Raw genomic sequence first — 21822 nt, 5'->3', positions numbered from 1 at the left:
CGACAATATATCTTCTCCCATACCATTAAAATGCAGTTACATTGAACCGTGAATGTGCACCTGTGTGCCAGACCGAGGGGTCAAAGCGGTCGACCGATCAGCGGCATGAGCCGACCGGGCCAGTTGTCGGAGGCTAGCACCTCCCTGGAGCAGGCTCTGAAGACCCCGCGCACAGCTCGCTCCGCTCGCCCAGTCACCTCGCAGGCGGCGCGCACCATACGGCTCGGAACCGCATCCATGCTCTCTCAGCCCGATGGACCTTTCATACAGGTAGGCCGAAACCAACTCAATACCAACAAAGCCATAGTGCATTCTGGTGACGTCAGCACAGGTAGGGCTCCTACACCAATAAAAATTTGTTGATTTCAAATGATCAGCTAGTGTTTTAATTCGTGTAGGAGCCCTACCTGTGCTGACGTCACCAGAATGCACTATGGCTTTGTTTACGGAGGTAGTGACTAGGACCGGTTTCCGAGCTCGGGATTTAGCTAAAGACTTTAAACAGCTGGAGTCAGAAAATTGGCTTTCCAAAACGGGGCGTAGTCGTAGTTTTATGATAAATATTGGGGCACCGAGCTTCGCCACTACCTCCGTAAACAAAGCCATAGTGCATTCTGGTGACGTCAGCACAGGTAGGTATCCTACACAAATAAAAATTTGTTGATTTCAAATGATCAGCTAGTGTTTTAATTCGTGTAGGAGCCCTACCTGTGCTGACGTCACCATAATGCTCTATGGCTTTGTTTACGGAGGTAGTGACTAGGACCGGTTTCCGAGCTCGGGATTTAGCTAAAGACTTTAAACAGCTGGAGTCAGAAAATTGGCTTTCCAAAACGGGGCGTAGTCGTAGTTTTATGATAAATATTGGGGCACCGAGCTTCGCCACTACCTCCGTAAACAAAGCCATAGTGCATTCTGGTGACGTCAGCACAGGTAGGTATCCTACACAAATAAAAATTTGTTGATTTCAAATGATCTATATCAGCTAGTGTTTTTATTGGTGTAGGAGCCCTACCTATGCTGACGTCACCAGAATGCACTATGGCTTTGTTTACGGAGGTAGTGACTAGGACCGGTTTCCGAGCTCGGGATAGTTTAGCTAAAGACTTTAAACAGCTGGAGTCAGAAAATTGGCTTTCCGAAACGGGGCGAAGTCGCAGTCCACGTTCAAATTAAATTTTGAAAGACTAGAAAATTGAACACAAATTGTAATGAAGATAAAATAGTGTAAAGTTACAGCAGTTTTGAATTATCTAGGAATGTTTCATTTTGTCAGGGAAAAACGTTTCCAATTATAGAAATAAGAGAACAAAGATCATCATAAAAACTGCGACTACGCCCCGTTTCGGAAAGCCAAATTTCTTCCTCCAGCCAGCTGTTTAAAGTCTAGAACTTAGCCAAATCCCGAGCTCGGAAACCGGCCCTAAATGATCTAACAACGATAATCTGAACTTTACTAATAAAGTGTTTTCAAAAAAGGTGGAGAAGAAAGTGAGTGAAAAAGGAGATTGGTGATTATAGAGAAGAAGAAGAAGAAGAATAAGAATAAGAAGAAGAGGAAGAAGAAGAAGGAGAAGAAAAAAGTATAAGTTCATAATTCTTCTCCCTTTTTTTCTTCTTCTTCTTCTTCTTCTTCTTCTTCTTCTTCTTCTTCTTTTTCTTCTCTTGGTGAGACTGAGTCTCAATTAGAGTCTCACCAAGAAAGACCACTGAAGATGATGCCTTACTGCATTGAAACTTGAGTATGACTCAAATAAATTATGTGGAACTGACAATATCGTTTTCATTTCACCTTAAACTAAAATACTAATAGAATATATATCTGCTCCTTTTCCAGGTTGCTCGATTAAACCTTGCTAATTATGCTACCAAAGATAACATCTCAAAACCTTTGTTCCAATACATCTATTATCATGAGAATGATATAAGCAATGTAAGTAAATATAGCTGCTATTTCTATTCTTTTTGAGAGTTGATAATAATTCGCATACCGTAGTCATAAGTTCCCAGTTGTGTTTGAGATTAACAACAGGATCATGGCGGGAAACAGGGCATACTATTATTTATTTATTTCATTTTACAAACAAAATACTTTTCAAATAAAAAATAATAAACATTTAATAGTTATCTGTATATCTAGAGTGAAAAGTACGACTTTTCCTCCCTGTGGGAAAAAGTTTAAAGCCCGAGGCAAAGCTGAGGGCAGCAATTTTCCTGAGGGAGAAAAAGTATTTTTCGCTTGTGATGTACACAACATTTTTCGTCCATCTACATTTTTTTATAGAAACTGCAAATAAAATCATTCTAATAACTTACGTATTGGTGACAATGATTCCTAACAACATAACCTAAATCTAAAACCTAAAAACCGGTCGTCTGATTGGCACTGCCGAGCGCTATCTATCGGCAAAAGTTGTAACAATTATATCAGCTGAGCAGCTACCAAAAATGGCTGACTCCAGATAACGCGTTTCAGATTTGAATTGCAGATCAAAAATATTTGTTGGCTGGTATTTTGAATGGAATAAAATATTTTAAAAATTGTATAAATTTTTATCGTCTACTAATATTAAGAATATAATATCATACAAACATATATTTCATGAGTTGATCAAATTTCTTGTTGTGGTATTGAATTCAGTTGACTCAATGACATACACCTCTATTACGCTTTCTCATCTGAGCTTAGACCTTCTAACCTATTACAATGTAAGTTTTAAAATAGAGATGCTCCCTATGTTATTTAAATGGAGTCACTTTTACTCCCTAGGGAGTTTTTCTGTTTTTTACTACCGAGAGCGAAAAAGTGACACTTTAGTATTGGGTTTCAGGGAGTAAAGTAAGTACTTTGGACAGTAGGTGGAGGAAAAATACATTTCAAATCAAAAATAATAAACATTTAAAAACATTTGATACTATGCTAGTATCAAGTTATTCAAATCCCGAATGCTGTAAAGAGCTACAAGATTACAAGTATACAAAGCATTGGTGAAGCCTGTGGTGTTACGGATCAGAAACATGGGTGCTTACTGCTGGAGATATGCAAAGACTGAGAGTTTTTGAAAGAAAGGTGGTGAGAAGAATCTTGGGCCCTGTTTTTGAGAATGGTCTCTGGAGAGGAAGAAAAAATTTTGAAATAGAGGAGTTCTTAAACAATGAAGACATTGTGCGGTTTATAAAAGCTGGCAGAATAAGATGGATGGGGCATATGTTGATTGATTGATTGATTGAGTACTTTATTTATGTAGATTACATAATCTACATAAAGTAGAAAGTAACTACATAAAGTTGAAAGTATGTAAATACTTTTCAAATACAGCAAAATTATAGATGAATTTACATAATATAGACTAAGAAAATAATTATTGAACTGTATATGATATGAAAAGTAATCTGTAATATAATAACTATAGATAATTATATTGTTATGCATGTACATAAATTGGCGGAGCTTTGGACATATCAATGTCCATTCTTCGGAAAGAATATTAAAAATATCCTCCCATGTTGGGAGATGGAAGAGTGGTGAAATGTACAGTATATGGAAGGAGAAAATATCAATCAATCAATCAATTCATTTATTTCACAAACAAACATAATACAGAATAAAAAAGAAAGATATAAAAAAATGTGAAATAAAAGTGGACACCCCTAGGCATAAGCCCGATTGGGGTGTACTACTCCTAATAAAACAACTAAAAATACTCAGAGGAGTAGGCAGCTCCGCTCTATAAATAAACTTGGCATAATAAATTATAACTTGAAAGAAAATACATTTTTTTCTGCTACGGTAGCTCATCACATGAAAACAAGGATGAAGTAATTACATTATGAAAAATAAAAGGCATACAGAGATAAAACCAAAAAATAGAAAATTTACAATGCAAAATGCATACTCTAAGAAAGGATAAGTTAATTAGATTATATTAGGATTTAATAATAATAAATAATGGAATTTTTTATTTAAGAATATCATCTTACAATTTTCAGAAATGATTCACAGTCATCAACACTGAGCAGGTAGTTTTTCAAACATTTCAGAAATTAATGTGAAATTTCCTGGCAATTTAGATATTGTGACACTAGATTGAACAATCTAGGACCATTAAAATAATATGAATGTTTTAAAATAGAGATGCTCCCTATGTTATTTAAATGGAGTCACTTTTACTCCCTAGGGAGTTTTTCTGTTTTTTACTACCGAGAGCGAAAAAGTGACACTTTAGTATTGGGTTTCAGGGAGTAAAGTAAGTACTTTGGACAGTAGGTGGAGGAAAAATACATTTCAAATCAAAAATAATAAACATTTAAAAACATTTGATACTATGCTAGTATCAAGTTATTCAAATCCCGAATGCTGTAAAGAGCTACAAGATTACAAGTATACAAAGCATTGGTGAAGCCTGTGGTGTTACGGATCAGAAACATGGTGCTTACTGCTGGAGATATGCAAAGACTGAGAGTTTTTGAAAGAAAGGTGGTGAGAAGAATCTTGGGCCCTGTTTTTGAGAATGGTCTCTGGAGAGGAAGAAAAAATTTTGAAATAGAGGAGCTCTTAAACAATGAAGACATTGTGCGGTTTATAAAAGCTGGCAGAATAAGATGGATGGGGCATATGTTGGGAGATTGATTGATTGATTGAGTACTTTATTTATGTAGATTACAATATATACTGGCTTATACACTTATATACAATAGCTTACAATACAGCAAAATTATAGATGAATTTACATAATATAGACTAAGAAAATAATTATTGAACTGTATATGATATGAAAAGTAATTTGTAATATATAACTATAGATAATTATATTGTTATGCATCTACATAAATTGGCGGAGCTTTGGACATATCAATTTCCATTCTTCGGAAAGAATATTAAAAATATCCTCCCCACTAACTCTCTACCAAAAGGGAAAGCTATGTGAGGGAAGCCAAGGGTTGTAAAGTATCTTGTGACTAAATAATTTTAAAAAGGATACTTTATATATATTTTTATTTATATTTGATTTGATGTATGATAATGTATGAAAAAGGCGATGGATCTGGCAGTAGAGGCGACCAAGGCATGTCAATTCAAAGACTGGTGGTGGAAGGTGCAGCTGGGCAAATGCTACTTTTCGCTGGGTCTGACCAGAGACGCCGAACAACAGTTCCGGTCGGCGCTCAAACAGAATCCGACGGTGGAGGCACTTTTGCGTCTGACACGTGTCTACGTGCGACTCGATCAGCCGCTGTCTGCGTTGGACGTGTGTCGTGCGGGACTCGACACGTTTCCCGGCGAGGTCACGCTCATGACCGAGATGGCACGGTGAGAGAGAGAGATTGATTGATTATATGCCTTTATTTTTTATACATTCTTCAGAGAGAGTGAGTGAGATTGATTGATTGAGTACTTTATTTATGTAGATTACAATATATACTGGCTTTTTACACTTATATACAATAGCTTACAATACAGCAAAATTATAGATGAATTTACATAATATAGACTAAGAAAATGATTTTTGAAATGCATATGATATGAAAAAAAGCAATTGGTTATAGCTATAGATAATATTGTTATGGATCTACATAAATTGGCGGAGCTTTGGACATATCAATGTCCATTGAGAGAGATTGATTGATTGATTGAGTACTTTATTTATGTAGATTACAATATATACTGTCTTATACACTTATATACAATAGCTTACAATACAGCAAAATTATAGATGAATTTACATAATATAGACTAAGAAAATTATTATTGGACTGTATATGATATGAAAAAAGCAATTTGTGATAACTATAGATAATATTGTTATGCATCTACATAAATTGGCGGAGCTTTGGACTTATCAATGTCCATTCTTCGGAAAGAATATTCAAAATATCCTTCCCACTAACTCTCTACCAGAGAGAGAGATTGATTGATTGATTGATTGATTATATGCCTTTATTTTTTATGTATTCTTCAGAGAGAGTGAGTGAGAGAGAGAGAGGGAGAGAGAGAGAGAGTGATTCTGGCACCAGTTATCATGAACTGATTCACAGCCCCCGGGCTTAAGGCTGTGCAAAGGCTAAAAATAAACTTTCTACTGGTGATATTTTTCAAAGTTTTTCGATTTGTATATCATCAAGCTATCAAAATGAATAAGTTTTCTCAGGAAAACATTTTTTTCCGATTATTTCGAGATATGAGCGCCTAAAGTTCAAATTTTTGGGACAGAACATTTCAAATTCGGTAAGAGATAAATCAATGAGACTTGGAGTATAGAGTTGTTCTTGTAAAACAAAAATTCTCTGAAAATATCAATTTTGATAAAGTTTATTTATTTATTTATTAGAACAGTCACAAACACGATATTTGGAAAGAGAAACAGGCAATTGCCCAAAACTTCTTCAATTCCTTGATCTTGGCACATAAATAGTCCAAAGTGAGGTTAATTTAAAAATTTCTGTTTTCACCAAAGATTAACACTCAGAGAATACGTATTCGAGATATGACTGATGAATTTTGAATTTCGAAGGGTTGATAAGAGCCGGAAATAGGCTATCAATAGTTATTCTATTTACCAAAAATAACTTTTACTTGAGTTATTTTTGGTAAATTGAATAACTTTATCAAAAATTGATATTTTCATAAAATGCTTGTTTACTAGATCAACAATATCATGAAGAATTCATCCTCTAAATCTCATGGATTTATCTCTCACCAAAATTGAAATGTTCTGTCCCAAAAATTTAAAATTTAGGCGCTCATATCTCAGAAAGTACCTAATGATCGGGAAAAAACTGTTTTCCTGAGAAAACTGTTTCATTTTGATAGCTTGATGATATACAAATCGAAAAACTTTGAAAAATATCACCAGTAGAAAGTTTGTTTTTAGCCTTTGCACAGCCTTAAGTGAATGGATGGCGCCCTGGGCAAATGTTCTACTGGCGCCCCCCTTATTACTATTATGTAAAAGCAAATAATCGATGTCACTCATATCTTATAAAGTGAATAACAAGAGATAACAAGATCAAGTCTTTCAAACACAAAACTGTAGATATCTTAACATTCTGCAGCCGATTCAAAGCGGAAAATCGTCTCTCTTGAGAGAGCAAGCAGTTGGTGACTGCTCTGCTTAGAGAAATATTCTAACAGCTACTTCAAGATTTGAGAAAGTAAACTTGAATTCATGCTCTATAATTTATCCATGGATTCCTCCTGTTCTCCATACATTTTGAAGTGCAGACATTCATTTTCAAATTCGCTTCTAATGTCATTAGGGTAGGAGCTGGCATAAAGTTTGTTCGCAGCTTGTGGTATGGCCTCTTTCTGCGATCCTTTTTGAACATGAGCAGAGAGTATGGTTTTTGAATCTTATCAGTTAAATTTTCAAAAGCTTTTAATTCTCAAGATACCAGCTTATTGAATAAAAACACACATATGACGGTTCTACAATATTGACAATGACTCAGTCGAATTTTTATACCAGCTTATAACTCTCATGTTTTTTACGATTTACATTTTACAATTTTGGTAGCCTGTATTACATTTACATGTTCTGTTCTATGCATTGTTGAAAATCTTTTGTCAGATATTTTCAATGGGTATTTTGATTCTTATCTTCATTATCTTTTATTTGCGCCCTCAAAAATTTGCCCCACTTATAGCCCGGGGCCTGCTGATACAAATTTATAGTGAAGTCCACGTTATAATGGCAGTGTTTGATTAGCAATGGTATTGCTATCCTTGTCTATCATTCAACAAAGCGGATAGCACTATCTCTTTTTCGCTTTGCTCTGTTGCTAGATCGTTTTCTAACAATGCAGAATTGATAATTGATTAACAAAATATTCTATCTTAATTATGAAAATATTGAAAAATATCATCTCTTGCTTAATAAAAAATAATTGATTTTTTTAAACAAGAATGAACTTGTGCAATTGATGCAATACCATTTTGATAATCTTTTCAGAATTTTGGAAGGCTTGAACAACATACCAGCGTCTGTTAAATATTACAAGGAGATTCTGCAGAAAGATGCTACAAACATAGAAGCGATTGCTTGCATTGGAGTCAACCATTTCTATTCAGATCAACCCGAAGTGGCTCTCAGATTCTACAGGTAACGAAATTTACAACTAAAAATAGATAAATACAATCATTTCGTGAAAAAAGTATTCGATTCTGTAATATAGGTAACAAAATTTGTCTATAAAAACAAGACGAATAAAATTCCGTCAAAAAACTTACATTTCTCTGGAGTACAAAAGCATAAAATATAACTTATTACGAAAGAAGAAATTATAGAAACATTCATAACATTCATAAAGAAATGTTCTATCTAATCACAGTAAATTGAGATTAATATTCCCAGTGGAATGCAAAAATTTCCCTCACAAAGACCCAGTTGCACAAAAGCCGGTTAAATTTTAATCCTGATTAACTTCACATGAACCAAATCAGAGAAAACCATTTCAAAAAGATAGATCTACTGGAATTAATCAGGATTGAAAATAACCCGGCTTTTTGCAACCGGCACCAAGTACCTGATTGAATGATTACAAAAGTTCAACAGCTGAGTCATAACTTTGACATAGTCCCACACACATGAACTCGCTATCACTCACTTCCATCACCAACAGACAAAGAAATAATTATTATCAGCTGTTTTTTGAAGGATGAATAATAATTATCCTTTTAATGTCCTTCAGCGAGTTTTCTCAGGGATGAGAACTAGTGCAGTCGAATCTTTATATTATAAACCTACTATGTTCTGAATTCCGTGAGAATCATTGGAGCCATTTTCGAGATCCGGTGAAATACAAACATATAAACAGAAGTTGCTCGTTCAATAGTATAGGATATATTGTCGAAACCACAAAAATGGAATTGACAATATTTGTATAATCATTTTTCCACCTAATCTGTCAAAAAATCGTATAGTGATGAGGTTCACGACGTTATAATATGGCAGCTGCATTTGATTAAAATTGATGTTGCTATCCTTGTCAATCATTCGACAAAACATTATAGCGTTTTCCTTTCCTAGCTCCGCAACGTTTTTTCAACAAATCAAATCGAATAGCTTTTTATTTACAAAAACATATACAAATTTATGAAACTTATTTAAACATTTAACAGTGAATACTCTCTACAAAGATTTGAGTCGAGTCTGTGGTAGTAACAATGTAGAAGTATAATTAATTAATTATATTAGTATTATTTGAATATTTTATCTCAATATTACAGAAATGTATTATCAAATCATTGAAAAACATATTTTTTGACGAATAGATTATAATTTATTAATGAAATAACACACACATATACTGTCAAATTCTACAGTTTTATTTGGCCAGCTTGAAAATGTGACCTGTGCGGTCACAAAACCATGGTCGTGTACCAAATAAAACTGTAGAATTTGACAACATATGTGTGTTTTTATTTCATTATGGAACGGTTCTACAATATTGACAGTGACTCAGTCGAATTTTCATAATTTGCTGTTTTAAACAGTTAATATTAGGTACTTCAGATTTACCAGGATCAGCAGCTATCCTCTAATAGAAGGCAGTGGCAAGGGAGAGAATTGGAAACGGTGTTCTCCTATCATTCTCCACTGCCATTATAACGTGGACCTCACTATAGGTTATTTATTTAGTGTATGGCTTTCAAGACATCAATCAGTATTCCTTTCCATCTTCAGACAAATCATGTGGTTCACAATATACATTCTATAGGTAGGTTAGGTTAGGTTAGGTTAGGATAGGTTAGGTTAGGTTAGGTTAGGTGACACACAATTTGTCTCTAAAAACAGAAGAATACAATCTTTATGTCATAAAACTCCTTGAGTGCTGTTCAAATATTTATTTGAGTGCTATTTGCGATCGATTGTTTTGGGCTAAAGCTGCGTTTACACCAAAGTTATTAACGAAATGTTAATAACTTTATTCTTATAGATTCTATTAGTTTGTACATAACTTATCATACATGATGAAAATATGTGTTTGTCAAGTTCCATTCAATCTAATAGATTCTATAAGTATTAAGAATCTATAAGGCTTGGGAGTATGACAGCCGTAAGGCCCATTGACGGCTGAAATGATATATTGAGGCGAGGTGGAACTTCCGTCAGGAACTCCCCACCAATAAAGCCATGCGAACATTGTTATCTATTATAAGGATTAAGTTATTAACATTTTGGTGTAATCTGTTGCTCTCGTTCAGTCATATCTATACTAGTAGTTCTGTGAACAGTAGACCTCGCGCTCAGTAAGTTACATTGACCGTTGTTATGTTTTCTCAAAAATTAATAAATAATTTATCAATTTAAAATGTCTAGAAAAAATCCTAAATAAACATAGAGCTTTCTGTCCTATCGTACCGTGACGTGTCGTCCCGGAATGTGAGTGTGAGCGCTGTTATCAGGTCTGGCTGCCGTCGATACGCCAATCCAATCAACCCATCAGAGAGCATTCTGTGTTGTCGTGTTGGCGAAAAATCGGTGTGTCGAAATTAACAAAATAAACTACCATAATGCTGATTTCCTACAAACTTCATTTCTCACTTTTCATGATTTTAGAAATCAATTTCTTTTCAATAATATTTGTTTTAATTTTAATCATCAGATTAAAAAAGAAAAATGTAAAAGTAATGTTTTCTATCAATAACTCCAAACTCCAAACTAGAATCATGGCCTCATCTCAGCTTATGGAAAGACGAAGTTAGTAGACAACTGTCTACTAACGTTGATGGAAAGATACATTTTCAAGATGTTCGATGTTTTTGAACAGGTAGTATTATAGTCCACTAGACAGCTGATTTATGATGAATGATTCTATAGTCTGATATTTACTCCAATATTGGCGTATGAAGGAGGCTCCTTTTCCTTTTATATTATCCTTGAAATGCAACATTTTTAAAAACCTTGTATATACGTCGACGCGCAATCTAAAAAGGAACATACCTGTCAAATTTCATGAAAATCTATTACCGCGTATCGCCGTAAATGCGCAAATATAAACATAAAAACATAAAGAGAAATGCAAAACCGTCGACTTAAATCTTAGACCTCACATCGCTCCGTCAATGATTTGTAATTGTATTGATAAATAAATATTGACTCTGTTTCATATCCATACTTTTTCACTATTAAAATATTAAACATGAATATTTTAATTATATATATTTTGCATTTTTTCAGAGTATTGCAACATATGACATACTACTGTGGGGAAATAGTAGTCATGCAGAAAATATTTTATTATTGCAAAAGAAGGTGGTCAGGGTTTTAACTGATTCTCATAGACTAGCAAACTGTAAGCCTCTTTTCGTCCAGCTTAGAATAATGACAATAGTGAATTTTTACATATATACTGTATCGTTGCATGTTAAAAAATACTCATCCAATTTAAAATTAAGGCATCAAACTCATAGCTATAACACAAGAAATTGTCATAGGATTGATATTCCCTATCATAGGTTATCCAAAACAGCCAAAAGTTATGATACATTTGGTATAAAAATTTGCAATAAATTACCTACAGATTTAATATCAGAGACAGAAAAGAAATTTAAGACGAGATTATTGAATTGGCTTGTGATAAATCCTTTTTATAGTGCTGAAGAGTTCTTTGAGAATGAAATAATTGTTGCTTAGAGTTAAGAGGTTTCTATTTGTATTTATATATTGTTCTAAAGGCTCAAGTTGTGCTGTAGGGAATATGTTTTGTACATTCAAATGAATATTATTAATGTATTTGAAAAATCCAATTGACTTACAGTTTACTTAGGTACTGTATTATTTTAAGACTCAGTAATGTAATTTTGTATGTACAGTTGCTGTAAAATTTGATTTTATCTTTTGTCTTACTATAACCAATATTTGACTTTGCCTATTGTTCTAAGAATTCAACGGCAATAAAATCATATTTATTTATTTATTTATATAAATTTAAACTTGAATGTCTGATGATCAACAACAGGTCGAAACGATCGTCACTACCAACGTGCATTTCCACTCCATAAGTGTTTTTAAAATTCAAGTTCAAATATTGACTTGTTAATACTTTTTGCAGACGGCTACTTCAGATGGGACTATACAGTGGTGAGCTGTTCAACAACCTTGGACTGTGCTGTTTCTTCGCCCAACAGTACGACATGACACTCAGCTGCTTTGAGCGCGCTCTCAGCTTGGCTGTTGACGAAAATGCAGCTGATGTGTGGTACAATATATCCCACATAGCGATCGTGAGTAGGCCTACACAATTCTAATTCAAATACAAATTTAATTTATTCGCTGAAGTAGTAGTACCTACTTCTTAAACAATTAAAAATAACTGAAAAAATACTAGATATTGTCTCTTTATCCGGCATGAATAAATAACAGAATAGGTACCACCTTCAAAACTACTCAGATAGTGAATTGAAAATAGATTGAATATAAATAAGAATTCGAATGAACAGTTTCAAATATTGATTTAATGAACAGGTAAATATTTATTGTTATTACATAATCAATTCACAATCTTTTCAGAAACATTTAATCACATCAGCAAATAGGCCTATATGCTTGTTTTTAAAAATAGTTTGATATCCATAAAATATTATTCACATACAATATTGATACAGAATTTCTATTTCTAGATAATTTTAAATCTTTCCCAATATTATTGAATTACAAACATATTTGAACTTGTTCCAAGAATAATAATTTCAAATTTTGTCCTGCAAATATTGGATCATGTAGAAATAATAATATAATTTATTGTTTTCCTTGAATAGCTCAAGCATGTTATTTATAGTCACGTTGTGAATTTTCTTCTTCAAAGTATTAAACTATTGAGAGTAATGTTTCATATTTTAGTGATAATAATGTAAAATATTTCAATATTTTGTTTGGTTTTGAAGCATCTTAATTTGAAAATCTGTGAAAATAATTAAGGACTGAAAATTTTATAATAAAATTTGATGAAATAAACAAGTACAATACTTGACCTATTTGGGACTATGTGTAACCTTATCTAAATTTGGGAGAGGAATAGCACAAGGTTACCTTATTTTATCTCTCCCTATCATTTTGTTGATGTATTATTGTATGAATCAATTTTTCAATTTATTAAAAACACACAAAACAAGACAAAACAAAATTTCAAAGATTTACGAAACAAATAAAACACAATAAAATGTTACAAATAAAAAAAATTATATTTGTAACATTTTATTGTGTTTTATTTGTTTCGTAAATCTTGAAATTTTGTTTTGTCTTGTTTTGTGTGTTTTTAATAAATTGAAAAATTGAAAAAAATTGAAAATCAATAAAGAATATCTCAGTTTCTCATAATCTTTTTTCATAGAATAGACCAGTTATTTCCTAATATATTTTTTCTCTCAATCAGTTCAATTCTTTGTATTGTAATTCTCTTGGTTGAGGGATTTTTGGGATTTTCTCGTGTGCTCCCATATTGTTTTAAATAAATAAATACCGAGTGACCCAAAAAGAATGACCCAATTTGAAACAGTTATATTTTTATTTTTAAAAATTGGTACACACAAACCAATTTTACATCAAATTACTCACAGAAGTATCAAGTTTTTGATGATGTATTATAAGTGCTCTATGTGCCCTCCTTTTGAGGCTCGGACGACATCAAGACAGTAGCCAAATTCACCCCAGACTGTTCGAAAGATGTCTTCTCGGACTGTAGCTACTGCATCAGTCATCCTGGTTTTTAGCTCCTCAATATCAAGTGCTAAGGGAGGAACATAAACACGATATTTAAACACTTGGTATTGAGAAGCTAAAAACCAGGATAACTGACACAGTAGCTACAGTCCGAGAAGACATCTTGCGAACAGTCTGGGATGAATTTGGCTACCGTCTAGATGTCGTCCGAGCCTCAAAAGGAGGGCACATAGAACACTTATAATACATCATAATAAACTGAAAAGTTCATCATAAAAAGTGCTAAGGGAGGAACATAATCACGATCTGTAACGTATCCCACAGGGAGAAATCACACAGTGTTATGTTAGGGGACCGTGGAGGCCAGGAGTGTATGTACAGCCAAGTCTTGTGGTCCTGTGCGCACTATCCAACGTTGAGGCAATTTGATGTTGAGGAAATGGCGTGCATCCTAGTGGAGACAACTAGTGACGATTTTTCGAAACACTAGACCTTTCCAGTTGTCGGTAATGCAGTTTCGGTCGTGGTAATGCGCTCTGACCAATATTTTTTAAGAAAGATAACAGGGGTCACGCGTAACCCCAGACCATTATATTTTTTGTTGTTACCTTAGCTGCAGTAAACTTGTAGATCTGGGATTTTTTGTATTCTCCAACTAGTCCATCAACTTCCTGCACACGTGAATTAGAAGCTGTAAGTCGATCAGAAGTGAGTGCAGAAAATCCCTTGGGGTTACGCGTAACCCATGTTGTATTTAGTGTATAGTTGATTCATTTGAGGTTTGCTCGAAAATTTTGCTTATTTTCGAATATTATTGATGTAGACGATTCAAATTATAAATTTGTTCAAACTCGATGATAACATCAGTAAAGAGTGTTTAAAAGTATCATAAGAGCACATTATCGAACTACATATATATATATTGTATATTTCATATTCATAATAAGATCCTTCAGCAAGCTCTACAGATTTTAAACCTATGTTTGCCTTATTATCTTCATTCATATTATTATTATCATTTTCTATTCTAGTTATATTTTTGAAGATACTCTATCATTTCACCTATTTTACTTTAGTTTCTTCAGGTTTTCTAGCAATTATTTATTTATTAGAACAGTCACAAACACGATATTTGGAAAGAGAAACAGGCAATTGCCCAAAACTTCTTCAATTCATTGATTTTGGTACATAAATAGTCCAAAGTGAGGTTAAGTTTAAAATTTCTGATTTCACCAAAGATTAACACTCAGAGAATACATATTCGAGATATGACTGATGAATTTTGAATTTCGAAGGGTTGATAAGAGCCGGAAATAACACTAAACAATCCGAAAGTTTCAATAATATTGAAATAAACTTGGAAATTTTGAGCAGAAAAATTAAAACTACTATCACTGCAACTATCAGCTGATTATCAATGCATATAACGCACTTTTTTATTTCTTGGTTGACTCATTTTTGTCTAATTGAAACCTTTCTAATACTGATATTTATAGTTCATTGACAATTTATAAACATTTTTTTTCCACAGATTGGATACAAATCATCACAATCAAATTAAGAAAATTATGGGTATTTTTGAGCTACTGGCCCATCAGGTTTTTTGATATCATTTATATCCATCAGGTTGATGAAATTTGAAAAATCACATAAGAGACATCAAAAGTTGATACTTGGAAGGTTGATGATAAAAACCAGTTTAAAAAATCTGGTGTGGCGCACTCACACAACTTTCCTTGCCGTTATGAAAATTAATCACCTGACGCTAGTGTACACGCGCATCTCAAGTCTACTATTCAAAGATTTGAGCCAGCTGGTGACAGGACAATAACGCTGGAGACATACAAAATCTGCTATCTCTTCATAGTGAATGATCTAATAGAATCAATAGTTGCCAACAGTTTGCAATTAAATAATCACATTTTATAGAATTTTGAGCTTATTTTCAATTTTAGGTGAAAATGTTACTGAACATTAATTGAAGAGATTTCTATGCTCAATCTTTTCCACCTGACATTTTTTGTTCAAATTGTATCTGAAGCCTGATAATTGGGAATCCTATCAAACTTCGCATAGATGGGGCGAAACTCCTGAAATTTCTACAGATATGAGACTTGTGGCCGGTGGTAGAGCTTATCAATGACTTTTTGGTATGAATTTGATGAAAATCGTTGGAGCCGTTTTCGAGAAAATCGCGAAAAACCCTGTTTTCGACAACATTTGTGCCATTTTAGCCACCATCTTGTATTGCATTTGATCGAAATTATAGTGTAAGGATCCTTATAGTGTAAGGACCTTACGTTCCAAATTTCAAGTCATTCCGTTAACTGGGAGATGAGATATCGTGTACACATACACACACACACACACACACACACACACACACACACCACACACACACACACACACACACACACACACACCAATACCCAAAAACCACTTTTTTGAACTCAGGGGACCTTGAAACGTATAGAAATTTAGAAATTTGGGTACCTTAATTTTTTTCGGAAAGCAATACTTTTCTCACCTATGTGGGCAAGGAAAGTAAAAATGGATCTAGATGTTATAGATATTTTCAAGTTTGGGTTATTCGTAGCCCCATGTTGTCTTTAAGCGTTTCTTCTTTTGTGTTGTCCTTCTAGGGTTAATGTTGAAATTGGGTCATTCTTTTTGAAACGCCAGGTTTATTAACCACGATAATAGATGAAAATTGTGTTAGATAGGGTGGAGATAATAGATGAATAATGTGTTTTAACAGGGTGTAGGCGACGTGCGCCTAGCGACTCAATGCCTGCAGCTGGCGATATCTGTGGACCGAAACCATGCGCCTGCTTACAACAACCTAGGCGTGCTGCAGTACGCGGCAGGCGGCGCACCAGGCGCCAATCAGGCGCAAGGCTACTTCCAGGCGGCCGCCTCATTGGCACCCTATCTCTACGAGCCGCACTACAACCATGCCATTCTCTCTAAAACTGTGAGTTTTATCAGAATTATCTATTGCTTTGTTTTCTAACAATCATTCCCTAGCCTAATGTGATTTTTATTATATGAGTCGTACAATAAGACTATTCATGTATGAAAATCTTGTGCATATACAGAATTATCGATTGCCTTGTTTCCAAGCAAATGATTGAGAAGCCCGTCGAGCTCTCAGGAGAGCTCATCGTTAAATGCAAATTGAGTTTCAAGAGCGAGGTGATAGCAATGACAGAGATAGTTCTATAGTGAGGTCCACGTTATAATGGCAGTGGAGAAAGATAGGAGAAAAACGTTGCTGTCTTGTCAATGCCTTCTATAGTTGGTAGCTGATACAGGTTTATTGATGTAATATTAACTGTTCATTCTCTCGTTAATAATAATCAATTATATTTTTATTAAGCAAGAAATTATATTTTTCAATAATTTCATAATTATTGAATGAATAAGACTAAGAAATTGTCAACAAACCATTGATACTTAGAAAGACCGGTTTCGGTTATTACACCATTGTCAATCTGTGATAAACTCAGAAATTGTCAAAAAAACCATTGATACTTAGAAAGACCGGTTTCGGTTATCACACCATTGTCAATCTCTGATAAACTCAGATTGATTTCAGGTTTTTTGACAATTTCTTAGTTATTTTCATTCAATATGAATAATTACCACAATATCAACTTCTCAACTACGGTACACAAAAAGTGAAATTTCATAATTAAGATCAAATATTTTGTTAATGAATTATAAATTCTACATTGTTAAAAGACGATCTGGCAACAGAGCAAACGAGAAAGAGATAGCGCTATCAGTTTTGTTGAATGGTAGACAAGGATAACGATACCATTGCTAATCAAACACTGCCATTATAACGTGGACCTCACTATAGTGTTCATTCCTATGTTTAATGTTGTTCATTCTTGATTTAAGTGTTCTAGTAGAAACATTTTCATTAAATAAATCCAATCAAATCAGTTTTATTCTGACAAAACAATAATAAATCTACCGGTACTATAAATCCTGAACCAAATAAGATATAATACAATTTCACTCAAATTAATAAGAATACTGGATTTAATAAAATCATTAGTCTTGACCAGTAATCCTATCTGCTATGTAACCTAGGAGTACAGTATAGTAAGTTAGTTTATCCATAGGGAAACAATATCATAAGTAGATATATCATGGTATAGGGCGTTTATGTCGCAACTTTTACTGTTATCTCAAGCCGATAGTCCATGTAATTCTTTCCCGTGAAGCTGTGTGACACTGGTAGTCTCTCATATTGTGCCGTTCATACACTCTCACTCCAACAAAACAGTAAAAATACTAAAAATCGACTATAATCAACAGTAATCGGCTTGAGATAACAGTAAAAGTTGCGACATAAACGCCCTATACCATGGGATATCTACTTACGCTATGGTTTCTTTATGGCTTATCCTTCCGGCAGTCGCGCTGTTGTAAAAAGTACAACAGTGTCAGTTTTTTGCTGCACAAAACTATTGAATGGGGTGGTGACAGTGAATGAGTCACCTTTGCATTCCAAAATCACTCCACTGAGTTTCAATATCAACCGAGCAATGGTTCAGTATTTAGGTGCCATTTAGTCGCGACAGTGCATAAGATAGGGAAAGACTGTATACGGGGACTGTAAACGAACCAATAACACAGAATTGATGGCTTTGCTTTATGTACCTTATTGGGCTATGAAATGGTAATCATCCAAATGTTCATAGGTGTAAAATAATCCAAGAAGATGGAAAAAGTAATAATACAACAAATTAATATGTTTTGACAGTAAACAGAGTACATAACACTTGGAAAATTGGATGTTGTACAAAATACAACACGTGACTGCTCGTGTGATTGAGTAGGGCGCGACTACCGGAAGGTTGTTCTTGGTTTCTGTAGACGTTTATGAAAGTTATTACATTATTTGAAAAGTACCATATAAAATTTATTGAATAGTCAAGCTCACTATAGTTGGATATAGTTTTATAAAATCACTTCACGTGTATAGGCTACGGTACTTTATTATACCATTAATAAAAACAATATAAAGCATGAAGTACCATCTTATTAAAAACATTCTAATTCTTAATGCCGATTGCACAACAGCCGGTTAAATTTTAACCGTGATTAATTCCACGAGAACCAATCAGAGAAGCCGTCTTTTCAAAAACGCTGTAACCGGCTGTTGTGCAACCGGGCCTTAAAGTTTTAAAATGTTTTAAATAAAAGGGTACTTCATGTTTTTATTAATATAATTTTATATATTCATCCATGTGTTTATATATTGAGTCATAAATTACAGTAATAAATTTTTAATCTCAAGAGAAAACACGGTATTTTTGAATAGTTTCTGGGTTTTTCTAATGATCTCTATCAATCAACCATCCATTTGATAGTTATTTACATTTACATTTACATTTATTACATTCCTTAATCACAACATCAAATTAATGATTGGGAGAGAATCAACAGGATAAACCCAAAACTGTTCCTCTCCCTAATTTTGATAAAAATAGTTCAAATGAGGTTATAAAAACACTTTTATAAAGATCACAAAAATTTACAGTCCAAATATAAACTTACATTATACTAAAAAATTTGTATCTCGGTTGATCAGAAAGATGAAACAAATTATTATTACACTTGAAAATGCATTAATAAATTGAAAAATATTAAAAAACTTGATAAATTTGAAGCCAGAAAATCACAAAAACACAATTCACTATCAACATATGATCGTACTAAAAAAATACAAATATTATAAAGAGTTATAGAAGATAGTGAACTCTATGTCCAAAATGAGTTATCATTATGAACAGTGAGTTTTGATACCTTTAACCTTGAATATAAATAAAAATATAAATCTAAGTACCATTTAAAAAATTGAATAGACTTAAAATTTAAGCCCTAAGATTAATTTAAGACTTAAATTTATTTAATTAAAATGTATTTTTGACAACATTTCAAGTCTATTCAATTATGAAAAAGTTAAGAAGATTCTTTATTTCGCATCCAATTTACAACAACAGAACAGCGCACAAAACTAAAAAAAAGATAGCAAATAAGAATAATAAAACAATACTTAAGACAACTTTTTAACCGAATAAATATGAAATTTGCTGATAATACTAATTGTATCGATTCTCATTATAGGATGATGAAATGTAATCTAGCACAGCTACTCTGTTTTACAAAAATACACCATAATTAATGCACAAAATAAAATACTGCATGCAAAGACCTTGCTGACAAGGTCACGTTCGCATTGCAGGAGCATCACTGAACAGAACTAAAGGACAGTTCAAAACAAGCAAAACTCAACTTAATAAATAATAATGAAAATAGATCAAATATATTAAAGTTGAGAAAAGAAATACAATAAAAAATAATAAGAACTAAAAAATACAAAAAAATAATCTATCCTGAATATAATTCAAAGAACAAAAGTACTGATAAAAATCGAGGTAGTCAGGCCAAGTTAACCAATAGTTTAATATAACAATAATATAAACAGATTAAAGCAAAGGCAAATGAATTAGGCTTACATCATTTAGCCATTTGATTAAATTTAGCAAAACGATCTTCAATGAATGAATGATTTTCTAAGTGTATATTTGCTTTTAGAGATATATCAATGATTTTATAAGGTATACTCATAGACCTTAATGATTTTCATTGATGTATTTAACAAATTTAATAATTAACAATGCTTATATCTGTGGTGATAGTTTATAATCAATTCTTCTATAAGGTAAATACTTCAATTGTTTTTGTCAAAATGGATTAAAACAACAAAAAGTTCCACAACATCAAAATTCACGCTACAAACTTCTTTAAAACATTGTTTAGTCACAAAAACAATAGGGTACTTGGATTTCTATTTTAATTTTCATATTCTACAGTAGCCCTAAAGAAAAAACAGCACACTTTAGCACCCTATATATTAGTTTTTTTTAGCAGAACCTTATGCAGTAGCCTATCTGTTTGCACATTGAATTTATGCTGCCTTGCTCTGCCATGTTGCAGGCTGGAGACATGCAGACAAGCTATGTTGTCGTGCAAAAAGGCTTGAAAGCATATCCGGCGCATTCGGGATCTCAGGCACTACTCAAGGAATTGGAGAAGCATTTTTCAAATCTCTAGCTACTGTATCAAGTGCATTTAATCGTGTGCAATTCAATAGAAATATTCACACTTCTATGTTAAGATTATTGTAGAGATGAACTGCTGAAAAATGAATATAATGGTTAACACACTGTGTCAAAAACGTGCAGTCAATTTTTCATATCCCTACTAATAACTTGTCATACAAAATAGCCTATAATGAGGTTCACGTTATAATGGCAGTGTTTCTCATATATCTCTATCTTTCTCATAGGAGATCAACGTAAACATATAACAGTTCAAAAAACTTTTAAGCAAAGCTCATGCAATCATCCAATACAGTTTGTCATGATAAAGATGTTGGAAGCTATAGTGAGGTCCACGTTATTATGGCAGTGTTTGATTAGCAATGGTATTGCTATCCTTGTTTATCATACAACAAAGCGCTATCTCTTTCTCGCTTCACTCTGTTGCCAGATCGTCTTTTAACAATATAGAATCCTATACTATTAAACGAGCAATTTCTGTTTATATGTTTAGATGGCTCTAACGATTCTCAAGAAATTTGGAACAAAGTAGGTTTATGATATGAAGATTCGATTGCACTAGGTCTCAACCCTGGGATAACTCGCTGAATGACATTGAAATGATGAATACGTCCTTGAAAAACAGCTGGAAATTTTGTCGTCTGTCGATACCGTAATGGAAGAGAGTGAACGAGTGCATGTGTGGGATCATCTAGCTGATCTCACGAGAGAAAAATTCAGCAAGACAAACTTATTTTCGTTTATTTATATATTTTTTATAGAAAACTTGTTTACTTCAGAAAGTCCAAAATAGTAACTAGATGCTGTTAGTGTAGAATAGTACATTAACAAATTATTGTAGCATACATAGTAGGTATATCATTCTAAATCGAATTGTAATTGATGATGACTGTGTTTGTTTTTCGAAGTGTGAATGAATTGTTACCGGTATTTTGATGAGTGAAGTAGCTTAACCTAGATTTTGATTTGGACTGTGGTATAAATTTGAAAAGGGACAGTTTTGGGCATAAGCCTGTTGT

General features: G+C 33.3%; 1 protein-coding gene across 1 annotated transcript; it reads left to right on the top strand.

Annotated features, from left to right (window-relative positions):
* On the top strand, positions 1-20910 carry LOC120351533 (tetratricopeptide repeat protein 8-like). Its single transcript, XM_039429304.1, has 7 exons — positions 1-270; positions 1838-1933; positions 5037-5311; positions 7950-8099; positions 12055-12226; positions 16420-16635; positions 20679-20910. The coding sequence occupies exons 1-7, from the start codon at positions 106-108 to the stop codon at positions 20793-20795; spliced, it is 1191 nt and encodes a 396-aa protein (XP_039285238.1). The 5' UTR covers positions 1-105; the 3' UTR covers positions 20796-20910.
* Positions 20911-21822: the final 912 nt, after the last annotated feature.

Source organism: Nilaparvata lugens, chromosome 5, assembly GCF_014356525.2.
Source record: "Nilaparvata lugens isolate BPH chromosome 5, ASM1435652v1, whole genome shotgun sequence".
Lineage (NCBI taxonomy): Eukaryota > Metazoa > Arthropoda > Insecta > Hemiptera > Delphacidae > Nilaparvata > Nilaparvata lugens.
Note: the sequence above shows the minus strand (reverse complement) of the source record. Positions and strands in the feature narration are given on the sequence as shown.

Coding starts and splice junctions, on each gene's coding strand:
- LOC120351533 (XM_039429304.1), top strand. CDS start 106: ATGAGCCGACCGGGCCAGTTGTCGGAGGCTAGCACCTCCCTGGAGCAG. Junction 1,934..5,036: donor ATGAGAATGATATAAGCAAT/GTAAGTAAATAT, acceptor TGTATGAAAAAG/GCGATGGATCTGGCAGTAGA. Junction 8,100..12,054: donor GTGGCTCTCAGATTCTACAG/GTAACGAAATTT, acceptor TACTTTTTGCAG/ACGGCTACTTCAGATGGGAC.